This window comes from Mycetomoellerius zeteki, unplaced genomic scaffold (genome assembly GCF_001594055.1).
Source record: "Mycetomoellerius zeteki isolate Tzet28-1 unplaced genomic scaffold, Tzet1.0 scaffold155, whole genome shotgun sequence".
Taxonomy (NCBI): Eukaryota; Metazoa; Arthropoda; class Insecta; order Hymenoptera; family Formicidae; genus Mycetomoellerius; species Mycetomoellerius zeteki.
The window spans coordinates 3,121,438-3,136,762 of NW_017256500.1; the positions used below are offsets into that span (position 1 = coordinate 3,121,438).

Genomic DNA, 15,325 nt, shown 5'->3' on the forward strand with positions numbered 1-15,325 from the left:
CATCCCTGTACCTTGACGGGAAAGAACGACAGTACCCGTCGCGTGCTTCTAATAACCTTCCATAAATTCGAATTATCTAAATTCTCTTGGATCCTTCCACAACGAGCTGTTTCTGACCGCCTATTACATATCTTACAACCAGCATTCTCATCTAGCGGCCTTGCCGTCCCTTGCGGCAATCGCGGTGGAAAGCGCATAAAAGCTGCAAGCGGCTCACAGCAGTAGCCTGCGCACCTGCGAATCAGCCGAAAGCGATTGCGTAGACCGGAACGTGGCCGCGTACCAGTGAGAACCGAGATCCCGCCTTGTCTACACTAACCATCTCACAATCAGCGAGAAACTTCGCGGAAAAAAAAAGCTTCGATGTATCGAAACTATAAGCGATTCTCGATTTACCAAGTCAAAATGGTAGCGGAATTGGCAGTAAATTTATTTACATCTGTTACCTCTGTGTAAGTTCTTCATGAATATTAACAAATAGAATTAAAATTCATAGAAAATAGCAATATTAATCTTAAATTGATGATTTTTACATTTTATATCTTATATAATATAATTCATTAGTATTTAGATATATAATAAATTGTGATTTTGAGTATATTTATATTATGTGTAACGATTGATTTCTATAAATTCATAAATAATGTAATATAATATTTATTTTTGCAGATAACTCTCGGTATGTGAGGACTGGGATTATTAACACAATGTTTATCACCTGTAAAGGTAAGATATTTCCTGTATATTACCTTTTATTTTGCTTATACTAAGAGTTGACACAACGATAGACACAACACACGTGGTGTCCTCCGCGATCTATATAAGTATATACGCTTTACATTTCAAAATATCCCAGCATTCTCCTTGACATTGGTACATCTATACGATACATAAGTCATACTAGTATATTAATAGAAACACAACGCGTTATTAATTTATAATTAATATCGATAAACTACTTTATGCTTAATTTTTTAATCCGTTATTTTCAAAACGTAATATAAAAACAAATAAAAACGAATCCACATTGATTATCTCTATTATAGAAATTTATATTTTCAATAAAATTATTATATTTATTTACTTTGTGTTATTTAAAAAGTAAGAGGTAACATTTATTGAATTTTTTCGATAAAAAGAGTATTATCATAGATATTTGCATATTTTTTTATTACGACCTCTGCAGTGAAGAAAATATGAAATTAAATTCTTCTATATTTTGGTAAAAGAAAACAATGGTTTTAGCTATCTACGTACGAGTGTTATTTAGAAACAATAAAATTGATAGTGTAATTAATTTATTGATGCGTTTCTTTTTTTACTAACACAAAATATTTAATTAATTTGATCCTTCTTTTTCTTAGATTACATATTATAATGCGCTTCTTAAATGCAATTCAATATCGACGTAACTAAATCGGAAGTTCGTTGTATCTCAAAAAAATATGATGCTTCGGCATGGCAGTAAAATGCATGGAAGGGCCTTTTGTGTTCAGACTAAATGACAACGGTACCGGACCGCATCTACTTGTACAGGTATAATTGATTTAGATGAAATTCCTACAATTTCAGAAACGAACGATCGTCGATGAAGCTCTCGATAAAGCACAATTTAAATCATAGACTAATTGTAATCCGATTGTAAATCTGCACGTCATTTATTCGGCGTACAAACGCCGAAACGGCTGTACGCGTTGCCGCGCGATGGATCGCGGATAATCGATACGATTCGACGCGAAAGGTCGTCGGCTTCGACGGAAAATGTAATGTAATACACCGCAGTGAACGCGGAGATAGGTCCCCCTCTAGCTTTAGTTTTTTTATGTCCCTTAGAATTTATTCGCGGCATGGTTACAAACTTAGACTTAGCGCCCTTGAACCAAATACTTTTCAAGGTATGCGATACATACATGCATACCTGCAACGCGCCTCAGCGTGCACTTACCGCTTTTAGACGCGATGATTAGGTAAGTGCGACATGCAATGGTAAAAAATAAAAGTAGAAAACTAAGTTGGACTTCGTGAAAATTTCCGACGCGAGATTTGTGATCTCTGTGCGATTTCAAACTTTATAACTATCGGTATGTTCTGTTGTATACATTACAAAAAGTGATTAACAAGTATTAAATTCTAGTACTAAATATATAGGCTATCTTACGAGTGAATTTTAATGATAGATTCTTTCATTTGGAAGTATTTTTTTTTAACTTTTCGTGGTCACACATCAAAACACGTTTTTTGCGCGAATGGCTGCTAGACGTATACTAATGGTTTGATTAAAAAGCTAAGCATCTCTATCGATAGTTGAAGCTTCAAACCTTCGATGGCAGATACGCGCCCTTCCGATGCCAGGAAGTTCATCTTTCATCTAACGTGATGCTCGAGTCATTTTGACCCCGAATGACCACGAAGAATTAATAAAATTTCAAAAAAGACCATTTAATCACGAACATTGCCGTGAATTTTTAATATTCAACAATTAAATCGGTAATTATCGAGAAGATAAAGTTGAATTTATGTACAATAAATAAAATCTTGCAATTTTATCTATTTAACGCAATTAAATTCTTACAAAAATAATTAAATTCTTACAAAAATTTAATACTGGAAGGTAGTGATTAACGACTTATTTTGAGTATTAAAAGCACTGTTGTTCAAAATAAGTAATTTTCAAAATTAAATTAAATTTTTATAAGAGAAGTTATTATTTTCTCAATATTTTAATTTAAAAAATAAATCCTGAATCTTTTATTTGAAATTTACATTAAAAATCAAAATACATCCTGTGTAAATATTAAATTATTAAAAGAAGTGATAAGATTTGAAAAAGATATCACACATCGTTCTTATAATTGATACTATTTCTTTTTAATATCTCCTTTTAAATATATGATAGAGGAAACGCTAATAAATGTATCGATAACGTAGCGTAAAAATTAACATGTTTTGCAATTAGTCAACAGTAATAAGAATTCCATGTCAGTTGAAATAATTTTTTGCAAGTGGATTCACTGTCTCGACTCGTCCAAAAATTCGCACATTGTTGTTATCTAATAAAATCTAATTTTTTTCGTCCAGTTCATCCATTCATTAAATCAATTACTTGTTTGCCTTTGATTGTCGTTAATTGGAAAAGTTAAAAGAGAGCAGAAAAAATTAGGTTATTCGTGAAAGAAAGACTCAAAAAATGGAGGTTTGTCAATAGTAACGTATAATTCGTGAGTTATACGATGGTTTGCATAAACGTTCGCTAAAATGAGCTACTCTGAAGCTACGTAAGTAACTCAATTGTGTTTTAACGTGCGATTGATCAAATTAAATAATGATATCGTCGAGAGAATAGAATTTGAAAATCTGCATGATGCGGGAAAATTTGTACCGTGTTTAAGAAAACACTTTTATTTCTAATTCAAAAACAAAGAGATAATTAAATTATAATAAATAAAATGCATTTTTGAAATTCAAAATGCAGGAATAAAAATAATCATTCTCGAGTTGCCTAAATGCTTCGTAAACTTATTTAGAAGTGATTTAGAAGTAACCTCTAATTACTCACGTAATTAAAGGTTATTTCTAAATCACTTTAAAGTCGAAAATAATGATAAGCTATAAAATCTTTCAAATTTATATTTTATTAAGTGTATAAATTCTTTGTTTCTAAAAAATATGAATTTTATGAGATGGTTCAAAAATAAACTTTTCAATTAAAGAGATGTGTCGTGTACGCCGATTTAATTATAATCAGAGGCCTTGGTTCGTTTTGATACAACGAGCAGTCATTCCTAATGTTCTAATAACACGACAATAAATCAAGGGCGGTCGTCGCTATTTTCGTGCCTCACCCTCGAAAGTTTTGAAACTTTAGAATGCGTAGATATCTGGAATTAAGGAATGCACTTTCGGTTGCCGAACTGAAAGTGGTTAACTCTATCAATTTGGCCAAATATAGAAATTGATGAAATACGTCTGTGCACGGCGTATGAATTAAATAGATATCGATTATGTGTGTGGTATTTCGGTTGTAACTCCTGATATAAGCGTATATTTAGCAAGATTCTAAAATAAGTCGAGTACTCTCCACAAATTTATTTGTAAGAATATTTATATCTACAAATCGATTGCATCGATAAAACTACTATTTTCATCCAACATATTCTACGCGAGTAGATTACTTTAAAATTACGCAATTCAATTTTAAATTATTATAAATCTGTCAATGTGTGTAAGACAAGAATATAAATTAACATATCAATCGCTGTCTTTTCGAAGTTGTGCTTTTGTCACACTCACACAAAAATAACGATTGCGTTTCATCATGACATTTAGAGCGTCATAGACGTTTCACGTTGTTGCAAATAATACGGAAAAGATTAGTTGCTTTTTTTATTGCCGTCTGACAACGGAAAAAAATGCTTGACCACGCACATATTGAAATTTGAGACGGATTATATAAATAGTACCTGATCCTCGGAATAAACGTCGACATGATATCAGCCATACTTTCGCTATCGCGGATGTTTTCTTTTGTAGGTTTGCACGGAAAGGGGATGGCGGGAGTATGCCGGTGAAAATAATGTATTCAAAGATCGATGGAATTTATGGTGGCGGTCCGGCGGTTTCCCCACATCACATTACAGGCCATTATTCCCCTGCCAGGTAATAACGCAATATCTAAGCTAAGTTTTGCGAAATCTCGAATTCTCTTCGAATCGTAAACAACGAACGATCAAAAGGACGGTTCTTTCAATTTTTTCTGAAAAATCCTAATCTTTTTATTACAATAAATTTGTGTTTTTTCAAGTCATTGTAATTTTCCTAATTTTATCTATAAAGTTAACTTTGATTTTAAATTAAAAATTAACTTTCCAAAGGCTCAACGAATCATAAATTTTAATAAGGGTAATAAATAATGGCAAAGAGCCTAGCACGATGTTTGATTTTAACATTTATAATAATATTTGACGCTCTATCATTTTTACTAATTAATTTTGTATGTTTTAATTAATTAATATTATAGAATTTTTTTAATTTAATATAAAATTAACTACTTATTTCGCACATAATTTTTCTCTAATTATCTATTAGCTTAATTTTAAAAAAATTGCTCAAATAGTATTTCGGATTATTTTTCGAACAGTTTGTCAATCGTATACCAAAGGGAAATTCCATCTGCCGAAAGGATAAGCTTATCCGTCACTTGAAGCGCATGAAAAAAGTCCATGGTGCGATATATGACTTCAGGTATACGAATAAACTTTTAATCGAGCTTGCCTGCGATTTTAACATAAAGTTTTTCTTGTAAAAATTATTATCTTCATCAATGAAATTATTTGAAATCTGTTTCAAATATTTAATCAATTAAAACTTTTAAAGATAAAATCAAATTTTTTTAAAAATTATTTCTCATTAAAATATAATATATATAATAATAAATTTCAAGTTGAATGTAAGATTATTCCTGTTTGATATTCATTCATCATATTAGTCCCGTAGGATATAACCTGCCTTCTGAATATACGAAATTGGCCGAAGAGTGTAGTCGTTGCGAGAAAGATGATAAAGTTTGGATTTGCAAACCGGTCGGTCAAAGTCAAGGGAGAGGAATCTTTTTATTTCGCGTGAGGCTTTTAAATATAAACCAAAATATAAATCGTGTAAATTAGATAATAAATATATTTTTTCAGAAATTAAGCGATCTATCGTATGATAATGCCGCGGTTGTACAAAGGTATATCGAGAATCCTTTGCTAATCGGAGGATACAAATTCGATCTTCGCCTATATGTATGCGTACCGTCGTATCGCCCGTTAACGATTTATTTGTATAAGGAAGGTCTGGCTCGTTTTGCCACTGAAAAATTTTCCTTGGAGCGATTAGATGATCCCTTTCGACATCTCACAAATTTTTCTCTTAACAAACTGGGACCAGGTTACTCGGAAAAGAAAGAACGCATCGGTGCCGGTATTTTTATACGTTAACTACCATCTTTATTAATATTTTTTTTCTATACTTTACGCAAAAAATTAAAAGAAGATTTAAAAATAATACACAAATTTTTTTACATTTTTAGGATGCAAATGGACATTTAGACAACTGCGGAGATATTTCGAACAGTCAGGATACTTTGATTGGATTCTGTGGCAGAGAATCTCCTGTCTAGTGACTTTAACAATTCTAAGTCAAGCAGCAGGCATTCCTAAATCTTCGAATTGCTTCGAATTTTTTGGCTTCGACGTGCTGATTGACGAAAATTTAAAGCCGTGGCTCTTAGAGGTAAATATAGTGTAATTCGAAAGGACAAACTAAAATAATTAAACCAGATAAACAATTTAATAATTTGACATAATAAATTTTAGGTGAACTTAAGTCCAGCTTTGAGTAACGACTGCGAAGTCGATTCAGAAGTGAAAAAACCTCTGTTGCATGATTTGTTTGATTTATTGGGTCTTCCAGTATGTAATACCGGACTCTCTCTGTTCACAATCTGGTCCTCCCCCGACCGCATCGAGGAGGATGAGGGTGAAGTGTCTTCCAAGTTAGGCCGCTCCGTGAAAAAGAGATCGAAACTCGGACGAGAAGCTGAAACTTTTCTAAATTTTTCCTCGGAGACCCAAGCCACGGTAATCGCGAGCGAATCCTCTGCCTTTTGCAATCGAAATTGCACAAATAATATTTAAAATTACGACAAAAAAAGAAATTAATTCCAAGAAAAAAAACAAAACATTAAATAATAGTGATTAATACTAATATCGAAAAGGACTAATGTGTATTATTTATTCGAAAAAGAAAAATAACGTATGTTGCTTGTAAATATTATAATTTTTCTTTAGCTGCGACAATCAACACCGGAAGTTTGTCCTACTACTTGGCCGCGTTACAACCAACTGTTAATGGACAAATACATACGTCGATATAAAGGAAACACGATCGAGAATCATGCGTCACCGCCGATTTGGGACAATGGCAGGGACTGGAGGACTTCCTGCGTAAGAGAAGGCGGATGGATTCGTATTTGTCCGTTCATTCGGACGAAACATATAGAGAATACGGAATACACGAGACCGTCACCCAGAATTGTTGAAAATGAAATCAAGAACATGGTCCTTTCTATACAAAAGTAATCTTTAATCTTCGATATCTAATTCTGCTTTAATTTTTGTGAACTGTCTCAAAACTATCGAGATCGAACTTACAAGTTTTTTTCGAAACAGTTGAAATAAAAAAAGCTTTCAGCATAAAATATAATGACAACTTTAAGTATCGAATAAAAAATTAACGCATTTAATTACGGCAATGCAAAACTATTGAAGTGTAAATACGAAAAATATGCGCGACAATCTTATAATAAATTTTTTTTTCCAAATAGGTATTTAAAAGCTGCAAAGGAAGTGCAGCAGAGAAACGAAAAGCTCACGGACGAGCAGTGTAACGCTCTTTTGCGAAATGCGCTTGAATTAAATACAGAAATTTGGCTGCCAGAAAAGTAAAAACCTAGGAGTCTGGGTTTTTCGCTCACGACGTTCAAATTTATTTTACGCTTGCTCATATAGTGTTATTTTAAGAAATATTTCGTACGATGTTCAATGCACATTATACTAAACGTGCATCTTTTCATTTCATCGATCTTTACTGTACATCGTATTCAATATATTAAAAAAGTAATCGTGATTATTCATTAAGCAGTTAGATTCGCATTGCTAATCACGTTTAGCATTAAATGTAGCCATCTCATGCTCAATTTGCAAATAAAATTATTTTATTACAACATCATCGTATTAATTCAATAATAATAACGACTGCAATATTATAATCGACTTTTCAGTTATATTTCATAATTTTTCTAACTTTGTACTGTTATAATTATTCAAATTTTTATAAGCTTATTATTATTATAACAACATTTTTACCTCCCTCTAATAATAAATTATTTGATTTAAATCACTAACTAATATTAAATAATTAAATTATTTACTATTTTTTATAATTTTATTATTATTACTGCATAATAATTATTCTTCTACACACAAATTTAATCATTATTACAGATGACCACATTTAGCGCGCCAAAATGCATCTAGAGAATCACATTACACGGACTCTCATTAATAATAATAAATCAAATTTACTCACCAAATGTTTCGTTGATCCGTATAATTACTCCTTCGACTTTCAGCATTCAGCTAATTCTTCCCACTTCATTTGCAACAGCTCGAATTCCCGTAAGAAACGCGACGTTCTACATACAATCACAAATACAAATTATTGTTACAATCAACTGCGATATCGTTAAACGTTAGATTCCTACTTCTATATGCTATATAATTTAAAAATACATAACAAATGATAAAATAATAAATTGTATTTGCTTACCGGTCATGTGCGTTGTTTTAACAAGCCGTGTAATCACTCGTGTGGTCCCCGATTTATTTGATAATTCTTTGGCGGGCGAGAATTCGTTATCGCGACGAAAATACGTAACAGCAGACGATCGCAAATGCAGATAAGTACGATGTGACGATAGTCCTGAACTTTCCTTCCTAATCCAGATGTAAAATCAAAACATATCAACTTTTTATTAAAATTCGCGAGAGAACGCGTCCGCGAGTCACACTCGTTCCGTAGTAGCCGTAACCAACATGGCCGCCGAGCATGCGCGTTGCACACTTCACGTTTCTATCTGTAAATTCAACTCACTTGAACACAGCGCATTATGTCCATATTATTCGTACATACTTTTCGAATACGAATTCTATATATTTTTATCATTTTATCATGTATTTTTTATCTTTAATCTTTCAGGTGTTAAAACAGTCATATAATATATTGCTTCCTTATTACAACTAATAAGTAACCAACTCAAAAAATTAAATTTTTCAGGAAAGAAAAATTTTTTTTTCAAATAATAGCGGCGGAAAAATATACTTTTAGAAATATAATTAAAATATTTTTATTTCAAAATTTTTAAAAAACCACTTTTTGAACTGTGACGATTTTGATATTCTATAAAAATATAACAAATAATTCGGAATAATTCATCAACAATGATATAACTCGAAATATCATCAATAATTTATATTTAACCTTGATCAGCTAAATTCAATCTTTACCTAACTAATTCGTAATAATTCGAAAATCAAAATTTTTTTTTTAAGTGAACGATATACGAATCTATAGGTATGATGTACGCTTTACATTTAATTTCCTTTTATTAGCCCTTGTTCAACAAAATGTTTCAAATGTTGAATACTTTGTAAATTTATACAATTTTAAAGAGATGGGAAAATGATGGTAATGTTGGCATTATGTTATTGTTTTTTAACAATAAATTATTATAACGAAAATCATCTACAAGAGGATGGAGAGATTTACCAAGTTAATCTCGGTTTATTTCATGTTTTCTTGAAAATGTACATTTATTAATTCACTCCCTTCGCTGCTAATCTCTTATCGCGTTCTTCAGCGATCGACAGCTTCACACCTTTATCTCTTGGTAAACTTACATACGCCTTTGTGCCTTTACCAATGATGAAAACGTTATTCAACCTACACAAACAATTTACATTACATACAAAGAACAATGCAGCTTAAACAACTAAAAATGAAAATCTTATTTTCAGTACCTCGTGGCGAAAGTATGTCCTTGAGCATCTTTTATGTGGCAAATGTCAAAAGAACCAGGATGACGTTCACGGCTCACGACAGTACCAACGCGACCCAAATTCCTTCCACCGGTAATCATGCATAAATTGCCTGGTAATCAAGCAAAGGAAAATTAAACTTAATATTTTCTTCTCATTAATATTAATATTTCTTCTTAATTTCAATTTTATAGACAATTACCAGAATCGAATCTGATGGAATCCAAAATCTTGCTAGTAGCAATGTCAAGATGAATAGTATCATTAACTTTTATAACAGGGTCGGGATACCGAATTGTTCTACCGTCATGTGTAACTAAAAACGGTATTCCTTTAGGACCAGTCTGGACACGCTTTACCTTGCACAATTTGTACTGTAAAATATAACATCATATTATAGATACTTATAGTTACATAATTTTTGTACTCTTCTTGGGTAATACAGAAGGAATATGCAACTCAATCTGTGACCTTATTGAAGAACTTGCTTTATTATTGGCCATTTTTTGACTATGATATTCTGGATATTGTAAATACCATAGCTTCGATAAGGCCCTTTTCTATCATTAGATAAAAAGAATAAGCAATATTAAAAACAATTACCTTGGCTTCTTCAGCAGTAATGCGATGGGTAGTAAAACGTCCTTTAACATCATAGATCAAGCGGAAAAATTCACCAGTTTTCTCAATTGTAATAACATCTAAAACGAGTCAAAATGATATTAATCCACTCTCGTTTATACTTATATATCTATACATAAGCTACAATATTTTTGTCTTGATTTTTGTATTCTTCTTGGGTAATACAGAAGGAAAACACAATTCAATCTGTGACCATTATGAAGAATATATTTTATTATTGGCCATTTTTTGACTATGCTACTCTCGATATTATAAGTACCATACCTTCGATAAGGCCCATTTCCATCAAATATTTTATAATACAAAAGTGAAAAAAGTATTATAACAGATATAGACTATGGTCCACTTGATGCTACAAATACTTAGAAATTTTTTGATTAGTCAGTAAAATTCTTTTTTCTAATTGATTAATCAAATATCGAAGCATTTGTAGTATTAAGTGCACACTCTCAAAACACCAAAATCACTCACCCATAAAACCAGCAGGATAATTGGGGTCGGTACGAATCTTTCCATCAACCTTAATCAAGCGCTGCATGACGATCTTAGTAACTTCGCAATTAGTCAAGGCATACTTCAATCTATTACGGAGGAAGATAACCAAAGGGAGTGATTCCCTGAGTTTGTGTGGACCAGTAGATGGTCGGGGGGCATACACACCCCCCAGTTTGTCCAACATCCATGCTTTTGGTGCATTAAGACGCTTGAGATGCTTCTTTGGGCCACGAGCCTAAGAAAAATTTTATATTATATTAAAAATATTTTGAAATTAAATATAATTAATGGTAAAAATTAATAATTATTTTCCCAATTAAAAAAATCAATGATGTCAAGATTAATAAGATTTAAAAGTCAGGCATCATTGATTGGATAAAGATAGTATTGTGCAATTAAAACTACAAATTCATCTATATATTGATATAATATAAACAATTTTCTCATATAAGCACGAAATTATTGCTTTTCTTGAATTGATAACAACATGGTTACAATTTATAGAAACAATTATAGATAATATTTTGCTGAAAAAATTTAAATCTGTAATCACACGAAATATAGAAAACAAATGTCTAAATTAAAGCACTGTACATTATCACAAAAATGTAAACTAAAGTTTTATATTTTTGTGCTAATGTACAATTTTTAACACTATTCATGCGATTAAAATGAAAAATAACGAACGGGGTTTGTCATAAATTTAGGTTAGGTCCAAATTTAGGTTAGTTAATATTTATTCTATTTATTTGAGAAAAACGGAAATTTTAATTTGAGCAAAAATATAGTTTTTTACGTATTGCAATAGAATGATTTCGCTGGAACCGTAACACGATAAAATCCATTAGAAAATACCAAGAAATTATCAGAAGTAAACGAAAGGAAGCGGTATGACACGTCGCAATATCACAATCCTTTTCCAGACACCAGAACGCATTTAATGTTTCATAAATGTACCATCCGCCACACGAAAATATACACTACTGATTTCTTTCGCGTATCAAACAGATTCGCATCGCGTACGCGTGATTTAGACAGATTTCGCGATCCTTAATAAACTTACCATCTTGGAAACCTAAGCGGAAAAGACACGAGAATTTGTGTCGCGTGCTCGCATCGGAAAAATAAGAAAAACCGTTTGCGACGCCAATGAACTGCAACGAACGTAAATGGACGCCAATGCAACGATATGACCCAGGACTATTTGACACTAGATGGAGTCTGAAAACGAAATGTCCAAACAGCCAATGAAATTACCAGAAAAGCGAAAGTTTGATTGGCTATCGTCTTTCGTGGCGCGTTACATATGTATTAAAATTCATCAAATTTATGCTTTCTCCTATTATTTATCCTATAAAATAATATTGTAAATTATATGTTAAATAATATGTTAAATACATAACGTGATTTTTTCTACGCAGCAAACGCTATTTATTCTAATAAAGCATCTGATTAAAATCAAACGAGATAACGTTAACTTTTGTTTAAATTACTTTGTATAAAGTGTAAATGTTTAGAGTAAAGCTAATATTTCATTTATACGATTTTTGTTTTACGAGTTTTTTTTTGGACGTGTTGGTTGGCTAAATAATCGTTTTTGCATAATTTTTAGAATAGCCGAAAAGCATGTTTGAAAAATTTGCTATGCGACAAATGAAATAATTTAGCTGCGTTCAAGAGAAAAAGCAGCTTTACAATTGTTTAAAAATTCTTTAATTTGGTTAATGATTAGTTTAAACTTATTGTTAGATGCAATGAGGATTTAAGAGCAAAATCTATCATATTAAAAAATTTTACAATAATTAAGGGCTTCGTACATTCAAAAGAACAGTGAAGGAACAGGAAACAGAAAATAATACCGTATAATCAGACCTTATATTTAAGGCTTCTTTAAATTTATCTTTAGATGTAAAATAGTTCGTAGTAAAATAATTCGTAGAGCATCATGAGATTAAAGATTGAAATTTGACCAATCAAAATAAAAGGAGCTAAAATTTCTTTGTCCTTATTGGTCAAATTCCAATCTCAATTTTCAATGCTTAGTGTGATTTCGGCTTTAAACACGTCCTAAACTTGGTGAACCAATCAAAAGTTGTTTATATGAAGTCCAATCTCAGGCCGGTATTCAGTCGATTCTTATTTCAAGACCGTCTTAAGTAATGTTTTAAGGCGCTAATACGGCCTTCTGATTGGTTTGTGACTGCATTTAAGACGCACTTAAATATAAGATCCGACTATGAATACCGGCTTCAGACTCAGACGAGAATCTCTAGGTTGTTGTATATAGTTCGTGCTTCAAGGTTCAGGATTCAAATAGTCGAGAATTATGCTCGTTTCAAAATGTATAGCAATTTAAACAGCGTCAAGTGATAAATGTGAAACGCGCCGAGAAATCGCGAGTATGTATAATAAATAATAAATAGAGTATTTATAATAAATCTTAGCACATTAACGATACATAAATTACAACTAAAGACATTTTTTCAGAGCCATGCGAAAATTGAATTGTCAAGGCGAGCGAAGGTGCGTTTCGAGAGAAAGGAGGAAGAGCAAAAAAAAAATGATCAATGATCATTTTTTTTTTGCTCTTCCTCCTTTCAGCTCGAGTTGATCGAGCGCTCCATCGGTGACGAGTTTCTGTGGCGTCGATAAAGGAGCGACCGAGTCGAGGACGGACGGTCAGTCGGTCGGTCTCATTCGACTCCCTCGACGCGGCTGCTAGTCGGGCTAAAGTCGGAGTATTCGGTCCCGTGTCCCCTGTAAAGGCTGTAAAACGCGCGATTGCGACAATATGGCGGAACGTTCATCCGCGCCGGCATCGCTCTGCCTCTCACAGTGATTTGCGCTCGTATCTCAAACTCTCTCGAAGTCGCGAAAACGCGTGCGAAACGCACGCGAGCGTGTGCGAATCGCGCACACACGAACGCCACTCGCGCACATATATATATATAATTTTTTTTCTCCCTTTCTATTTTCTCTCTTTTTTCTCAATTCTCGGAAGTCCTCCGATCTCCTATACCGAGATATACTGAGGTGTATCTCGAACTCCGGATATCTCGCGCGTATCGCGCACGGCGCTCCTCGGCGTCGACCTCGAGTTATTATCGATCAGCGTCCCGTGCCGGTGGCGATGTGCCACCGTGGATGATGGAGCTGACGCTGGCGCGCGACCCCTTCGTCGGCCAGGCCGCGTCCCCGCGACACGTTCGTTGCTGAGCAAGTCAAGTGGAAGTGCACCGTTCGACCCGCGGAGAATCCGCGACGACGCTTTGTCTCCGCCCGTCCGGTCGCTGTCCGAGGTAAGTGCCGTGCTGACGTCGGCGAACATCGCGCGACACGGCAACGCCAAATCGTGAAACGCTTGTGACTTTTGAGCAGATTAAAGTATCATATTTGTACAACGGTCATACTTTTCCCAGAAGAGCGTTCCTTTATCTTTCTTTTATCGCGTTTACAGGAAGAATGCGATGTGAGCATTAATATAGTTTCGTGTGAATTGGCACCGCTAATAAAATGGCACTGGAAAAATCGATTGTACAATCAAAACGCGTAGAAATGCAGTCACAGCTCTCGTCGATTGGCGTCGTCCATTTAGTTTTATCTACATTTTGTGTATCTTTGTCCATACATCAAACGATATGAATAGATGATATGCACAGGATGCATATTCCTTTTGTTTTAATGAGCTTTTAATAAATCTCTTTCGAGATAATATTCTTCCTAATATCGATGGACGTTATATTGTGTAAATTTTGAATGTAATTATACGTAACATTCTATATATATACATTTAAGCCTAATATGCACACACACATATTTAATTTATATATTTACTCTTTAAAACTTTTAGGGTGAATCTCACTCCAAAAAATAAAATCTCACTCTAAAAATTGAAAATTGAACCATTCTTTTTCAAGACTGGCTCAATTTTTGCTTTTTAGAGTGAATTCCACTTAAAAAAAATTTAAAGAGTATCTAATATATATATATATATATTTAATTTATAATCGTATTTTAATGTTATATTTAGCTTATAATATATTCAATATTCTATTTATACAATAATATATATTTAATCTATCTCTTAATTATATTTCAAATTTTCTCTCTTCTTTTATCGATAAACATTGCTATTTTTAAAGAACTATATTAATCAAAATTGTATTTTTTATTTAATATTTTTTACAATTGATATTAAATAATAAACCATGCAATTACTTAAAAAAACAAATACGAAATGGGATCCATAAATGCGACGTATTTTTTTTTAATCTATACATTTTTTATTTACAAACTGACGGACATTGTTATATTGATGCGAATGACGATGAACCCAGTGTTATTTCGATGAAAAGTCTGATATCGATCGGACGTTTATCCTCTTATAATATCAAAGTGGCTGTACGCGATTGTTGTCTACGCAATAAGCGGGAAATTTCGCGTAGCGTGCGCTTTTCCGGAGATATTTCTCGTCGAGCGTCAATCCCGGGACGTGAAATCGATCCGGATCACATCTTCGACCTGGATGCGATTCTGTGTTTCTGCGGCAG

General features: G+C 32.9%; 2 protein-coding genes across 2 annotated transcripts; one reads left to right on the plus strand and one right to left on the minus strand.

Annotated features, from left to right (window-relative positions):
- The first annotated feature begins 207 nt into the window (after positions 1-207).
- On the plus strand, positions 208-7,632 carry LOC108720696 (probable tubulin polyglutamylase TTLL2). Its single transcript, XM_018444828.1, has 11 exons — positions 208-452; positions 670-726; positions 1,365-1,536; positions 4,531-4,656; positions 5,138-5,241; positions 5,486-5,618; positions 5,685-5,961; positions 6,071-6,273; positions 6,357-6,620; positions 6,831-7,117; positions 7,367-7,632. Exons 3-11 carry the CDS (start codon positions 1,459-1,461, stop codon positions 7,485-7,487), a joined length of 1,593 nt encoding a protein of 530 aa, XP_018300330.1. The 5' UTR covers positions 208-452; positions 670-726; positions 1,365-1,458; the 3' UTR covers positions 7,488-7,632.
- A 1,714-nt stretch (positions 7,633-9,346) lies between these two features.
- On the minus strand, positions 9,347-11,929 carry RpS4 (ribosomal protein S4). Its single transcript, XM_018444933.1, has 6 exons — positions 11,839-11,929; positions 10,752-11,010; positions 10,242-10,339; positions 9,841-10,012; positions 9,621-9,750; positions 9,347-9,543 (listed from the first exon to the last, which is right to left on the minus strand). Exons 1-6 carry the CDS (start codon positions 11,839-11,841, stop codon positions 9,417-9,419), a joined length of 789 nt encoding a protein of 262 aa, XP_018300435.1. The 5' UTR covers positions 11,842-11,929; the 3' UTR covers positions 9,347-9,416.
- Positions 11,930-15,325: the final 3,396 nt, after the last annotated feature.

Excerpts from the sequence above, each read along its gene's own strand:
- LOC108720696 (XM_018444828.1), top strand. The coding sequence starts at position 1,459 with ATGGCAGTAAAATGCATGGAAGGGCCTTTTGTGTTCAGACTAAATGAC. Across the intron at positions 5,242-5,485 it reads GGTGCGATATATGACTTCAG|TCCCGTAGGATATAACCTGC; the intron begins GTATACGAATAA and ends TCATCATATTAG. Across the intron at positions 6,274-6,356 it reads TAAAGCCGTGGCTCTTAGAG|GTGAACTTAAGTCCAGCTTT; the intron begins GTAAATATAGTG and ends AATAAATTTTAG.
- RpS4 (XM_018444933.1), bottom strand. Across the intron at positions 10,013-10,241 it reads TTACTGCTGAAGAAGCCAAG|TACAAATTGTGCAAGGTAAA; the intron begins GTAATTGTTTTT and ends TATATTTTACAG. Across the intron at positions 9,544-9,620 it reads GGACATACTTTCGCCACGAG|GTTGAATAACGTTTTCATCA; the intron begins GTACTGAAAATA and ends TTGTTTGTGTAG.